Source organism: Homarus americanus, unplaced genomic scaffold, assembly GCF_018991925.1.
Source record: "Homarus americanus isolate GMGI-L3 unplaced genomic scaffold, GMGI_Hamer_2.0 scaffold26452, whole genome shotgun sequence".
Lineage (NCBI taxonomy): Eukaryota > Metazoa > Arthropoda > Malacostraca > Decapoda > Nephropidae > Homarus > Homarus americanus.
The window spans coordinates 10,385-27,096 of NW_024716523.1; the positions used below are offsets into that span (position 1 = coordinate 10,385).

At 29.4% G+C, this 16,712-nt stretch overlaps 1 protein-coding gene across 1 annotated transcript; it reads left to right on the forward strand.

Annotated features, from left to right (window-relative positions):
* Positions 1–12,238: 12,238 nt before the first annotated feature.
* LOC121858163 (sodium/potassium-transporting ATPase subunit beta-like) lies at positions 12,239–13,081 on the forward strand. Its single transcript, XM_042354378.1, has one exon. The coding sequence runs from the start codon at positions 12,239–12,241 to the stop codon at positions 13,079–13,081; it is 843 nt and encodes a 280-aa protein (XP_042210312.1).
* Positions 13,082–16,712: the final 3,631 nt, after the last annotated feature.

Genomic DNA, 16,712 nt, shown 5'->3' on the forward strand with positions numbered 1-16,712 from the left:
TTAGGCTGCTTCTTTAGCAGTTGTAATTAATATAAATTTAATTTTATAGCTTATTGAAAGCTATACTAGTATTATTACTTACTTGCACTGGACGAAATATCTTAACAATGTTCTCAATCCACACAGACAGGACAAACTGATATTTACATTACATCATAGAATAGACAAACCTGAAAACCGGAGCTCCACCCATAAACATCCTTCGCCAGCCAATGAGAAAAGAGTTTTTAAAATACTAGTAGGAATCTCCTGACAGTTTCATTTTTTATTCTGTACCTCCCACCAAGCTAAGAATAAAACAATGAAATGGCGTGATTATTTTTTTTAAATATTTTTAATTATTAAACTTAACAAACATATAAAAAATGGAAATTAATACTACGACTACGATAATATATAGAATTATAACACTTATTGCGGTACTAGCTATTATAGTATTGATGGGCTATAGAAAACCTTTTCCGCAATTAGAAGAAAAAAGTGAGGATTTAATAAAACATCTTTATCATATAAGGTATGTTATAGATACGTGTTGGTATAATGAAGAATATTTTGAACATTTTGAGGATCAACTTATTTGTTTACGCAAAATAGATGACAATATTGATAAATTTATAACTGCAACCAATACAACCAGACCTTACTCAAACACAATGAAAAATAATAAATCATATTTTTCAACTTTTCTCAATGATTTACGTAAAAATTTAATTATCTGCGGAATTAAAATACAAGCACTTGGCGTATTGTATGAATTAAACGAAAAACACTTAACTAAAGCCCATAAAACAATTCAGTCTAATCTAGGGTATATAAATAATTTTAATCTTATGCTACCAGATTCATATATTACTGAACTCGTTCAACGGCTTGAACGTTTTAATATAATAAATTTATTAAGAGAAATATATAGATTAAGTAGAATATCGCACTTTTTAAAAGAAACTAACAAAGAAGATGACTTACAAACACTAATTACAATCTTTAACGATGAATTTAATGCACATAAAGAAATAATTCCAAAAGTTGAACAATTACAAAGAAATAATTACCTACATAATATTAATTATGAAGGTACTACGTGGAGTGTATACGACGTTTTAGGTGATGCTAATGTTACTGAAATCCAGGAAAAATTGGTAGACAAATCATTGTATATTTTAAAGTGGATTAAAATGTTAAACATATTCCAAGAAAATAATATATTATTATTTACTAAGCGCGAGAGGCAACAAATCATTAATTCATGTCATCAGATATTATTAAAAATACTAGATAAAATACAACCACTAAAAGAGTGGTTAAAAAAATATAACATTGATAATCCAAATCCAGAGTTGTAAAAATGAAAATGACATGGTGGTATCTGGCATCTGAACACCATTTTATACATACATATAAAGTAATGTAAAACTAAATCTTCCCCAGACTACCAGCCAGCCAGCCAGATTATCATTATGTTTTCTGGATCGTTGTTAAGATGTAGTCTTTTATTATTACTAATACAAGTTACAAGTTCTGAATCAACCGAACAACAACAATCAATAATAATAACTGAAACAACTGAACAACAATCAACAATAACAAGTTCTGAAACAAATGAACCACCAACAGAACAACCTGAAACAACAAGTTCTGAACCAAGTGAACAACCTGAAACAACAAGTTCTGAACCAAGTGAACAACCTGAAACAACAACAACAATAACAACTTCAAGTTCTGAATCCTCTACAAGTTCTGAACAATCAATAACAGCAAGTTTGGAAACGAGTATTGAACAAGTGTCTAACAGCTTTGAACCAGTGTTTAACTTTGATGAAATTACAACGATATCAATAAATTCTGAACCAATGACAACAACAACAACAACAACAACAACAACAGTATTATTTAGTCCTGGACAATTTGCAGGAATTGTTGTAATTATAATTGGAATGTTTACAGTATTTATATATTTTTCATTTTATTTTAATAAAAGAAACAGAATAATAGAGTTAGAAGAAGAAAACTTTAATAATGTGCGTATGAACAATGTTGTTGTAGAAGAATAGGTCCGACAGTTGTAGTCCTTGAAAGAGAATTGAATATTAGCAGAAAATTTTGGCAAAATTTTTGATAATGAATCTGACTATAATTACTGGATTAATAGTATTTTGTCTATTAAAACAACGTAGTAGTTATGAAACCGGTTATACAACATATACTTTTTGGCGAAGTCCAAGAATAGTGCCGTCAGTTCCCTCTGGTGACGTAGCTCCTCGGGCATACTCTCTACCTGGTGGTAAACAAGTTGAAGAAGACACAAAGACTGATGAAATAGAAGAGACCACAGGCGATGTAAAGAAAACGACGACTATTATTAAAGATACAGATATAACAAGTGATATAAGGGAAACCACTACTACCGGTTATGAAAAGGAAACGACTATAAAAGCTATTGGTGATTCGACTACAACTGTAATAGAAGATACAAGAGTAATCACCGGTGATTCGAGGAAAACTACAACAACACTAGAAGATACAATACTGGTCCCCAAATACTTTAAAACACTTCCATTGAGGAAGGAAATGAGCAGATCAATAAATATAGATATTAATTATGCAAAAACATCAACATCAATGACAACAGACACGGGGGATAACCAAAAAAAAATAGAAGATACAGAAGTATCGGCCGATGATGAACAATTAAGGACAAAAAGAATAGACCAAAAATTAGAAAACTACGAAAACTATGATGAATTAATACAAGCTTATACATACTATATGATTATGTATGAAAAAGAATTGTCACCACCACCACCAACAACAACAACAACAACAACAAAAACAACAACAACAATTATTTATATAGTAGTGTTTTTAGTATATTTATATATATATACATATATATATATATATATATATATATATATATATATATATATATATATATATATATATATATATATATATATATATATATATATATATATATATATATAATTGGTTTATTTTAATACTAAAGAACAAGACAGAAGGGATGATGGGCGAGTAGAGAATTATTGAATAATTAAATCTTATAAAAGTCATTCACTACTTTCTTCACTTTCTTCACTTTCTTCACTTTCTCCCATTAATTGGGGAAATTCTGTTTGGGGTAAGATTTGACCATTAGGTGCAACAAAAGTATTAGCATATCGCTCTTCATATGCACGTATAAAATTGCCACCATATTCATTATGTAGAAAATCATAAATATCATCATCTAGGGACGGTGTTATAAGCATAAAATAACGTAGTTCTGGAAAATAAGGAATATTCTTTCTTCTACTAATACGATAATTATGAAGCCATACTTCCATAAATACATTTAATATTTTTATATGTAATTTTTCGGCCATTGTCTGTGTAATTCTTTTTTTATCATCTTGCATAATAACTGTATTTTTCAGTTTATCCATTATTTGAGTCATCATTGTGGAGTCAAAACCCGGTGGTTTATAAAAAGGAATCCAATAATAAATCCCAACAATGGCTTCATGTTGTTGTGATAATGCTCGCAGGGGGTCTGCTTGTTTTAGCATAATTTTATTAATAATCTCCCCAATTCCTAAATTACCATTGTAGTTTATTATACAAAGGAAATGAAGCATTAGGGTTAAAACCCAATTATAAATTAAAAAGTTGTTGTTCTGGTTTAATGGTATTTTTAACATTTGTCGAATGTAATTCATATCATTATTGTTTGTATTATCATCAAATATATTTTTAACTATATTAGCAAAAATTTTATGTTTAATATGAAAACCATTAAATCCCACTAAGGTATATAATTTTTGCATTTGTAATTTTTGTCCTTCTACATACGAAGGGAATGTTAGAGGAAACCTAACCACTCTCTCTTGTAAAAAAATATATTTTTGTATTTGTAAAAGTCCTAAATTGGAGAGTAAAACCAATCTGTGAATATTAAAAAATGGGGGTAAATCTTCTCCAGGGAAAAAGGGTTCTTTAGGGTTATTTTTTTTTTAAGAATACTTTTGTTTAAAATACGTGGAAAGTGTATTAAAAATTGAAAATTATGAAAATATACTGGAGCAGTTCGATTTATTAATTGGTGTTGTTGCAACGACGACATTATTTTTCCTTTTTTATAATAAAAAACTAATAATAAAACTAATAAATATTTATAAAAATGAAAAAGGACATTTATAAGGTTCATTATAATATAAATTCCAATTTTTATATAAAAATTAAAAATGATGAATTACCAAATAAAAGATATGATATGAATTTATGTTTCCCCGGAGAAAAACTTCCAGTTTTCATTCATATTCATAGATTAATTTCTCTCTCAAATAAAATTATTTGCGAGGTAGGTTATCCACCCGGTTGTTTAGAAAAGAAATTTTCAAATTTCCTCTTAAATTTCCGAAAAATTTAAAAGGTGAATCATTGCAAATACGAAAAATATATGATGTAATAGGATTTAACTGTTTTAATATAAGGCATAAAATATTGGAGGATGTTGTTACAAATATTAAAAGAAATGAGGTTATAACGAAAATATCAGAAAATATGAATTTAATAGGATCACCTGAAGATATAAATTTGGAACTTTATACTTGGGTTTTAACATTAATGTGTCACTTCTTAAGTTTTGTAAATAATACTGATAACCGTCTGGATTTAAACTATAATAAGAATCCATATATTGAAGATAGAATTACAACAACTATGCGAAATGAAGTGTACCGCCTACGACGTATTCTTAATAAAGAATTTACTAATAATGTGTTTGTACAGAAATATTATTGGATCCCAAATACTAAACCACCACAATTTAATACCAAAATAATGAAGCAAATTTTATCCAATTTAAAAAATACAAAGATTTGTAATGAGAACATAAAGATTTTTCGGAAGAAAGATGTAGAAGATTTACATCTAAGAGTTTTATCCGAGTTTATTGAAGTATGGATTTCAAAACTCTCTTATACAATTCCTACGATACAACAATATTTTGCATATATAAGACCTAACTTAACTCAAAAAGAAATTAATTCTTATACTGGAAAATATGGTGAAGATTTTTTGTATGCCTATAAAAACCAGTACAAGAAAGGAATATTAAATAATAACGGTAAAATTATCCCGAAAACAAGTAACCAGTGTAGTAAATTTTCTTCTGCTTCTGGTATACACAGGAGTAAACAGAAATTTACTTCATCATATGTTGATAGTGACGATATGAATGATGATGATGAGATAAATGATGATGATGATGAGATAAATGATGATGATGATGAGATAAATGATGATGATGATGAGATAAATGAAGATGACAACGACGACGATGTCGACGACGATGTTGAGGATAATGAAAATGATGGTGAGGTACACTTTAAATGTGTACCCTATAGAAGACGCTTATATAATAGACCCCATTAATTTTTAACAAACAAACATTTTAATAAATATAATACATAAAAAAATATAATTATAAGGATAATAAATCCACAAAACAAAAATTTTTTGGGGGGAATATCAGTCCATAAAGATGATTGAAGAAGACCATGACCTATTTGGCTTAGAGTATCTCCTGTCATTTCACCCAATGAACGTAAAATCGTACCCTTTTCACAACGGTACATGAAATTTGGAGAAGATGATGATGACGAAGGTTCCTCCCATTGATCGTAACCAGGAACCCATGAAGATAATGAATTAAAATTATAAGGATCACAAATTCCTTTACATCCCATATTACGAATACCTTCTGTATCTTTTGTTCGAAAAATGTACTAGGTTGAAATGAGCAATCCCAAGCATTAGTTTTCGACAGAGGATGACTATCTGGAGGAAGAATGTATATGCCTCTTGTGTATTTATTCCAATTTCCTCCATTATTATCACAATATCTATCTATATATACATATTTGAGAATACCATTTTGTTGTGTATTTACTTCGTATCGAAAACATCCTGTATTAAGAGCATTATAATGTGGTAGAAAATCTATAAAGGTGCTGGCAACTGCAACGACTAAAAGAGATTTTAAAATACTCCCTGGATTTTTAGCAGCCCACTCTTTAAAGGTTTTAAAAATTTTATTCAATTTACTTTTTTCTAGAGGTGATGATTTATAATTATCTATAAAATCCCTAAATTCCATTTCATTTTTAAAACCCAAATCTTGAGCCATTTTGTTACAATTTTGAATATATTTTGAATATGTGTTGTGAGGATAATTTAATATAATATGCTCTCTGGCAGAATTATTTGTAATATCTCCCATAAGTATCTCTTGAAGAGATCTTTTAAAATTTGTAGAGTTTTCAAGTTTATTTAAAACTTCTGTTTTAAACAATATCCCTTCTTTTGTTTTTAAGGGTTGTAAATTTATACTCTCTTTAAGTTGTCGGAGTCCTGTCGTCATACTCTTTTTAAAAATACTAGTAACAAAGGGTTTAATTTCTCTCTGAAAAACTAACGGTTTTAGAACCAGTTCAAATTCTTTAATAGCTTTCATTTTTTAAATTATAAACAAGTATTATCATCACACAACTGTAATGTTTTAGTAATATATACATTATATGGAGAAAATAGATTGTCTTGAGAGATGTATGAACAGAAATCAAATAATTGAGGTTCACTTTTTACAATTTCTAAAAATTCTGTAGGATTATTAATAACTTTATTATTATAGATAAACATTTTATTAATTATATTTCTCATTTGCATAATATTTAAGGAAAAATTAGCTATTAATTCCCCAATAAATTTTAAGTTAGCTTTATCAATCCATAAACCAGTATTAAAATTTGGAGTAACTAAATTCGCAATTACTGTTATTCCATCTTTATGTTCACCAATTTTTTGTTGAAACTTATAAAATAAATTGTATGTATCTTTTTTTCCTATTAGAAAATTACAAAGTATGTTTTGGGGAGATAATATTTTTTGTCTTAACTGTAGGGAAAATGTTGTCGGAGGTATAAATTGATTAATAATTACATCATTATCTGTGTTGGTAGTATAAACTGACATGACCACTCTAAAATTGTACGTATTATAGTTATTATTACTATTATTATTAGAATAAAGTTGAAGAAGTGTTTCATTAAGTTTTTTTATTTTATTTAATTCAAATATTCTATTTATGTCATTAACCATTGAATAATTTGACGGCAACGGCTTATAATTCCTTTTTTATTTTTTTTCTTATTTACAGTAAATAAAAATAAAGTTTAGAAATTATATACAAAATAGCTACAATGAGTTTATTTGATGAGGAGGTTTATGAAAGTGAAAACAACATGTCAATAACAACTAATTCTAATTCTAGTATTAGTACAACAAATAATTATAATTATTACATGGTAATTTCTATAAATTATAATAAAAAATTAATAGAGACAGAGACAATGACATTTTGTCTGTGAATCATATATTAACAGAGGCATCTGTTGCAATTGTTGATAAAAATTTTAACATTGTAAACGACGACGATGATGAGTTGCACTATTCTATACCAGCGACGGCTTCTAGTGATGAATATGAAAATAGTATAAGGGAGTTCAATTCTGATATTGAAAAATTAACTTATAAATATGATATTATTTGTGCTTGGGTGTACGGTGACAATAAAATACTACGTCAACTGTCCAATTTACGATCGCTTATAGTTTGCAATATAAAAAATACTTCCATTTTCGGTTTTGGGGAGGAGATTAATTTAGAAGTGAATTATTTGGATACTTGGGAAATGTCGTCTTTATATAAGAACATTAAAACTTTACAATTAAAAAAGAGAAACAGCATTTTCTGTAGAAGTTACAATAATGTATGTCAGTTAATTTCCAAAAACTTTATTATTGGATTTGATAAAAAATTAAATGTTATGAATTTTTATTCAAATGAAATTCGACCAAATGTGACAGACCTGTTATGCTCTGACCATAGACGATTTTACACCAATACCACCAATAAGCGTATTTCCCCAAAAAATCTTTCCTGTACCCGTCTAAATAGTCAAATTAATCGTTTAACTCTCAGTTTAATAAGAAGCTTTTCAATTGATTACGATAAAATATATACAAATTTAATAAAAACTAATCACATTACAAACAGAGAAGAAGAACATAATATTTTACGTAATGCTAGAAATATATCACTATTGAAAGCACAGGCATTACTATTGAGTTTTGCTTTACCCGAAAACATTATTTGGGAATTTGATAATGGAATTAATGTTACTATAATGTACGAAAATAAACAGATTGATTTCAAAACCCAAGAAGCTAAACAATGGATTCAAAGTCACGTAAATAATTTTAGTAATACAATAAGAAAAACAAAGTGCGTTACTCAAAATATAGATATGGAGAAAAATTTAAATAACTTTTTAAAATGGAGTCCACCACCACCACAATAGTAGTGTGTATCCTTTATCCTTTGGCTGCCTGCTGCTTAGTATTCATTATACCACTTTTCTATATTTTATTTAGAATTATGCCACTTTTTTATTTCCTCGTGAGAATTTGAAGATAACCACTCTATCAGTTTCTCTTTGTAGTCTATATTTAAAAAATGTTGGAATATTTCTTCCTTACAATTATTTATTGAAGGTATCTCTTTATCATTAAATAATACCATATTATCATCATTATTCAACAATTCAACACTCTTTATAATGGACAATGTAGTATCTACCAATTCAATAAGTTTTTGTGAAGCAGACATATTACTGCTTAAGTTTTTGATTTGGTCATCATCAAATGTAATTTCATTTTTTAATCCATTGTATTTTCTAAATGTATTATATAACCTATTGTATCCCCTAGCAGGTAAATAAGTACGGAATATCTTAAATACTTTTTTTCTCTCATTCTCATTATTTATAATTAAATTTTCTATTGTTATTCCCTTTAATCTATATACTTTTTGGAGTATTTGCATTATACAAAAACGTTTATCTCGTCTTAATAATACATCAGCTATATTTAAATCTGGTATTATAATATTAAAATTATTTATATACAATAAGCTAGACTGAATTCTGTTTTTTGTTTCTTTAGTTAGGGCTTTTTCATTCAATTCGTACAATACGCCAAGTGTTTGTATTTTAAATATGCTCATTAATAATCTTTTTTGTAAATCACTGATTTTATCAGATAAACTTAAATATGATTTAACATTTTCTATTATGGTTGAGTCTGTTATAGTTAAAAATTTATTAATTTTTTCACTTATATTACATAGACCAGTAATCATTATATCATAATCTGTTCCTTCTGTAATTTTATCCGATATATCTGATATCAAATTGTCAATATATGTAAGATATCTTATTAAATCCTCACTTTTTTCTTCGAGTAATTGTGGAAAAGAAAAAGAAAGAGGTTTTTCAGTTATCATTATTATTATAATAATAGCTAATGCTAGTGCAAATGTTATAATATATAATATTTCCATCCATTTTTTATTAATTATATATATAATATATATACGACAGGCAGGGTTCTAAAAAATTATGGGATAGGACAGACAAATCGACCGACCGACTTCGACTGACAAAAAATATAATTTTAATTTTTAGATTATTTATTTTAAGCACAACGATATGACCGGACATTCGAGGCCGAGGCGAGACAGGTAGTTGTCTGTCTGTCTGTCTGTCTGTCCTTCCATCTGTCCAACCCACCCACCACCATTATATATAAAGAAGAGCACAACGATATAACCGGACAGACACACTTTGACATTTAGGAATCCTATCTGTATCAATCTGGACTAAAAGGAAGAAAGGAAGAAGATGTTTCGGTACGGTAACATGTATAGAAATATGATAACAGTACCAAGAGAAACTCCTTAGAAAAGTTATCTATACCTTAAAGAGAAAATATCTTCAAACCAAAAAGCAACAATTGTAATAAGTGGTGGTTGTTTCATAGTTGTATGTCTAATAGTGGTGGTGGTGACTTTTGTAACATGTAACTCTGCTGTGACAGCAGAGAAAGAGGGTTTGTTTGTCATACCTTCAGGAAATATAAAGTTTAATCCTAATCAGAAGAGCACGTATGAAGAGGAAATATCTTCTCTAAATCAATTTTTTATAGACTACTACAAAGCTGATGATACACAGGTGATTGCATGTCCCCTAGGATTTGAACCAAATGCTACACAAGTCTGTATTTTGCCAGAGCACTACTAACATGAATGTAATCCAGAAAATGTTTGGAACTACAACACAACATCTCCTTGCATTATATTGTCTACAATGGGAAAACAAATACAACAACAACTAAATTTGATCCTTACGATGACATTAAGGAATTACCCAGCCAGATGCCCAATCTACTTAAAGACCTAATTAAAGAAGAATGGTACTTCTATAATAATACCATGCCAGAGGTTATATGGGTGTCTTGCACATTCGGTAGAATGTACTCCTACTACGCTCCTGGTTTCCCCAAATTCTTCTTCTTCAATACAAACCTACCAGGCTATCGGAAACCTATAGTTGCATTGAATCTGTTTCTTTGCAATGAAATTAACACCACAGTTGAAATTACTTGCAATATGTGGGCCAAGGGTATTGACAACGAGAAAAACCCTGAAACATCAGTCAAATTCACTGTAACCGTAGAAAAAAAATTGAAATTTTTTTAACGTGCGTGCTGGATATATATGTCAAACAGTAAGCCTACTCAAAGGCATTTTGTTCCTGTTTCTGTTTCAATAATCCTTATTCATTATCAAGTCAGTACAATTTGTCTCTCAGTTTTTTAAGTAAGTTTTGTTTCAAAAAAATAAAAATATTATATTCTCATATATTTTAGTAAGCTTTTAATTAAAGTTGATTTATATAATAATAATGTTGTTTTTGTATCACTTCCCAAATATTTATAATATTTTATACTATCAATGGCTTCGATTATAACTAATTTTAAAAGAACATTAAAATGGTGTTCTTTAATTACATCAGTACATCCAAATACTTGAATTATAACAGACTCATCACCTAAAGATCGATTTCTCCAAAAAATTTTATATATACTCAAAATATTATTTTCATTTTCCATTATAGATTTTAAAATAATTTCTCCTTTAGATGGTGTCCAACAGGAAATTAAACCAACATTATAGTCATTACCAAAAAATGTGAAATGTAAAATTAAATATCGGAGACATTGATCACTATTGAACCCCATATGTTTTATCATTGAATTATAATTTCCTAAACCAATTGATTTTCTATTATTAGTACCGAAGGAAGGGTGGATGAGTAAGAGTCTATATTCATTCCGTAAAATAGTCATAGCAGTAACATCAGAATCACCACTTATAATTACAGAAAAACTATTATAAATTTCATTTTCAATAAATGTTTTATTAATAAACCGATAGAGAGCAATTTCTCCTTCGAGTCTTTCATAATAAGATATTCCAGCTGTTGAATACAATTTAAAGTTGTAAGATGATGTATTTATTTTATTTAAATATATATTTTTTAATAAATCAGTTGTATAATTTTCCAATTCCAATTTTTGGGATATTGTCATTTTTGAAAAAATATCTCTATTCTCACTACACAATTTCCTATTTTTTTCAACATTCGAATGACCATCCATAACAAAATATAAAATAATTGTTTTATTACTATTATTATTAGAATAATCTCCACTATTTAAAATATGTATAATGACTTTTATATAATTAAGTATAATATTACAGACTTTATGACTCGCTTTCTCAATATCAACAACTGTTTGTGGCAATAATTTATTATCATTATCATTAGGTACAGCATAGGCATGAAAAAACATTGACCCATCAATACCTATCACTTGTAAATTATTAATGGATGAAAAGATATTTCCTAAATTTGTAATTAAATGTTCTTTTTTGTCCACAGATAATTCAATTTTAGTTTTTTCAATAAACTTCGAAAAATGATGTACCCCCATGTTGTTATAAGGAAAAAAAAGAAAGTAATTCGAGAAGTAAGAAATCGGGATTATATATATTTGTATAATAAATTTTATTTTTAATTTTTATTTTTGAGGCCGAGGCAGGTAGTTGTCTGTCTGTCTGTCTGTCTGTCTGTCTGTCTGTCCAACCCACCCACCACCATTATATATAAAGAAAGTACAACGATATGACTGGACAGACACACTTTGACATTTAGGCTGGCTATATCAATCTGGACGACTAAAAGGAAGAAAGGAAGAAGATGTTTTGGTAAGGTAACATGTCTAGAAATATGATAACAGTACCAAGTGAAACTCCGAGGAAAAGTTATCTATACCTTAAAGAGAAAATATCTTCAAACAAAAAAGCAACAATTGTAATAAGTGGTGGTGGTTGTTTCATAGTTGTATGTCTAATAGTGGTGGTGGTGACTTTTGTAACATGTAACTCTGCTGTGACAGCAGAGAAAGAGGGTTTGTTTGTCATACCTTCAGGAAATATAAAGTTTAATCCTAATCAGAAGAGCACGTATGAAGAGGAAATATCTTCTCTAAATCAATTTTTTATAGACTACTACAACAATGCTACCAAAGCTGATGATACACAGGTGATTAAATGTCCCCCAGGAGTTGAACCAAATGCTACACAAGTCTGTATTTTGCCAGAGAAAATACTGGGACATGAATGTAATCCAGAAAATGTTTGGAACTACAACACAACATCTCCTTGCATCATATTGTCTTACAATGGGAAAACAAATAGAACAACTAAATTTGATCCTTACGATGACATTAATGAATTACCCAACCAGATGCCCAAACTAATTAAAGACAAAATTAAACAAATCTACTTCGAAGAAAATAATACCATGCAAGAGGTTATATGGGTGTCTTGCACATTCATTGGAATTCACTCCTACTACGGTCCTGGTTTCCCCAAATCCTTCTTCTCCAATACAAACCTACCAGGCTATAGGAAACCTATAGTTGCATTGCAGCTGATTCTTAAAGATGAAATTAACACCACAGTTGAAATTACTTGCAATATGTGGGCCAAGGGTATTGACAACGGGAAAACCTCTGAAACTTCAGTCAAATTCACTGTAACCGTGGAAAAAAATTGAAAATTTTTTACGTGCATGCTGGATATATGTCAAACAGTAAGCCTACTATCTACTATCTATTCATGAGGGAGAAATGGATTAGCTGTCTGATTTTAGAGAAGAAGAAAAACCTGAATTAAGACTGCGTATCTTAGACCGTTTAATCTTCAGAAATTTTGACATTGATTGGCTGAATAAATATTATATACGACCTAAATTAAAAGGGAGTATCTTAGACCAATTACTCGAATATATAGATCTAAATAAACTATTACCGGATTACATTATGACTGATTATTTTACATTTCAATCTTATTGTAACTCCTCTCTGACACCCCATTTAACACCTCCATGGATATTAAGTATTGATACTATGCTGTGTAGAAAGCGATTTTTTCCAAGCGGTAAATTTATAGAGCCAGCATCAGATAGTCTCAATGCGTGCGCTGAAGCTATTTTAGGACGTGGCAAAGTTAATTTTGATATTTTAATAATTAATAAAATGTATAAGGCATTCGAAGAAAATAATAAGATTAATATTTATGAAAAGGATTTTGATACTTTAATGTATTACAGTTCTATAGATGTAGATTTAGTAACTCAAATAAATGGACCCTTGAATCTAGTGAGAATTACTTGTAACTTATCTCAAAAAGCGGATACAGATCCTCATCAATGTCTACATATAAACACAACATATATCGTGCGTCGGTTTGTTATAAATAGTTGTAATTCAATTTTAACTGCCCCCATTGATTTTAATAATATACCTGCTTTTAAGAAAAGACAACACAATGGATTATGGGGAGAAATTGGTCTTGACATGACTCATAAATATGCAAGACATACATTTACGCAACAACAACATATGAATACTGGTAAAAAAAATACATACAAAGGTGCGGTTGTTTTGGATCCAATTGTGGGTGTTCATAAAAGTACTCCCACGACAAGTATTCACGTGTTAGATTTTGCCTCGTTATATCCTAGTATTATTATAGATTATAATTTGTGTCGGGGTTTTGTGACTCGTATTTCCCGCGAAACATTTATGTGTTTAACTTCGCATGAACGAGATCTTTTTAATGTACTTGAGATGGCCGAAGATCCCTATTTTATTTACCTAAGCTTGAAGGTACGCAATGACCAACCATATACCGAGTCTCCTTTTCGCCGTATATGCGAAAGTTTAATTAAAACACGTAAAATATTGAAATCTAAATCTTTAATTACTCAGGCTAATGCATGTAAGGTCATGGTTAATTCTCTTTATGGTGCCATGGCATCCCAAGGAATATTTGAAGATGCAATAGTTCCATCGATGGTAACAGGATATGGGCGCTCTCATTTAAATAAGGCGCGTAATTTCTTTGAGAGCGAGGGAGCTACAATTTTATACGGTGATACCGACTCTCTGTTTCTATCATTACCCCGTACTGTTGGTGATGGTCCATTTATAGCTTCACTCTATAATGATAATTTAAGAAAGGATAACGATAATATTCGTTATTTATAGTTGGCGTATGAAGAGTCATACGGAGTTCTCGTCATGATAAGTAAGAAACGTTATATGGCTATTCAAGAAAAAGACAAACAGGAGGATAAATGTAAAATTAGTGGATTTAAGAAAAAGATGAATGTGAGGAACCACACAGATAAAATGCAATTAATACAGAATATATTAATTCTTTTACGCGATCACAATATTAATGTACCCGAAAAAATATTAACCATTACTGAGAAATGGTTTACTAATATAATAATGAAAAATAAAAGTGATACTGAAGAAGAAGAGAAATTTATACGCAGTATAAAGCTACGTCCCCTCCACACTTATAAATCAACAACAAGCGTTCATTATTGTTTTGGTATTTTTATAGAAACAATTCAGCCGGGTATATTGACAGCTGAAGCAGGCACACACGTGTCCTACTACAATTTGATACCTCTTATTCCATTTAAACAACTTCCCAGAAAGAGTGTTCGAATGTGTCCACTAACAAATTTCAATCCTCAGCTTCATTCAATAGACAGATCAGAGGGTATTATTTCTGATATAGGTCAGATAATTAATTGTTTAATACAGGCGATATTAATTGAATATAATATTCAAAGACAAAATAAACAAGTAAAAAGGAAAGGTGGTGATGGTCTATACATAGAATGATTAATTGAAAAATATTTAGAAGATGAGCGGTTTAGTTTATATGAAAAATACAGGTCGATGGGTTATTATGTATATAATTTTAGCGCCTGTAAAACTTCCCTCATACCTAAAATAGATATATCTGATATCTGGCCTAGCTTTTTAGAAACTGTTTCTTCGTTAAATATTCCTAAAAATCAATGTTGGTGGAGGTCTTCTGGGAGACAGTGTATTTTATTATATGTAATTTTTCATATTGAAGAAGAAAGGACTAAAATAACTTTAACGAGTGATCCCCAGAGGCGAGGATATTCTAGTCTTCGACAACTAGAATCAATCCTACTAACAATTAGACCTAAAATTCTTCAAAAATACATTTGTATTACCCCTCCTTCTCCATGTTATTCTATTAATCCCATATCAATGAAGGAGGCTGTATCATTTTTATCGTTTGTTTATAGCCTAGACAACGATTGTTTAAAACGTATAACATTATATCCTCCTCCTCCTCCTCCTTCTTCTTCTTCAAACTCCTCTCCTCTGCTGCTTTTATCCAATCCCGTAAAGTGGTTAATAATACTACCATTTATTACTTTAAGGTGTTCTGGTACGAAATTAGAGTATGTGTATTATTAATTAAAAATAAAATTTATTATACGAATTACTTTCTTTTTTTTCCTTATAATAACATGGGGTACATCATTTTTCGAGGTTTATTGAAAAAACTAAAATTGAATGAATTATCTGTGATTAAAATTCTTTTAAAATTAGTTATAATCGAAGCCATTGATAGGTTATAAATATTTGGGAAGTGATACAACATTATTATTAAATAAATCAACTTTAATTAAAAGAACATAGATAGAAAAAAAACTTACTTAACCTGATAAATTTTCTTTGTGTAAAAGACAAATTGTACACTGACTTGATAATGAATAAGGATTATCGAAACAGGAACAAAATGCCTTGGGAGCATTACATGGAATACACCATGGAATGAAATGATTATGACACCAGGTGGTAGACCACGGCGTATCATCTCCTCTAGTTTTTTTCCAGTCATATGTATCTGGTTTAACAATATACTTAACAGGCTTTGAATTCCTAAACTTATAACCATACCATATATCCTCATCTTCACCCAATCCATGTCGTATTCTCCAAGATTTAATAGTAGATTCTTTATCTAGTTTATTTAGATCTATATATTCGAGTAATTGGTCTAAAATACTCCCTTCTAATTTAGGTCGTATATAATATTCATTCAGCCAATCAATGTCAAAATTTCCGAAGATTAAACTGTCTAAGATACGCAGTCTTAATTCAGGTTTTTCTTCTTCTCTAAAATCAGACAGCCAATCCATTTCTCCCTTATGAATAGATAGTAGATAGTAGGCTTACTGTTTGACATATATATATATCCAGCACGCACGTTAAAAATTTTTCAATTTTTTTCCACGGTTACATTGAATTTGACTGATGTTTCAGGGTTTTTCTCGTTGTCAA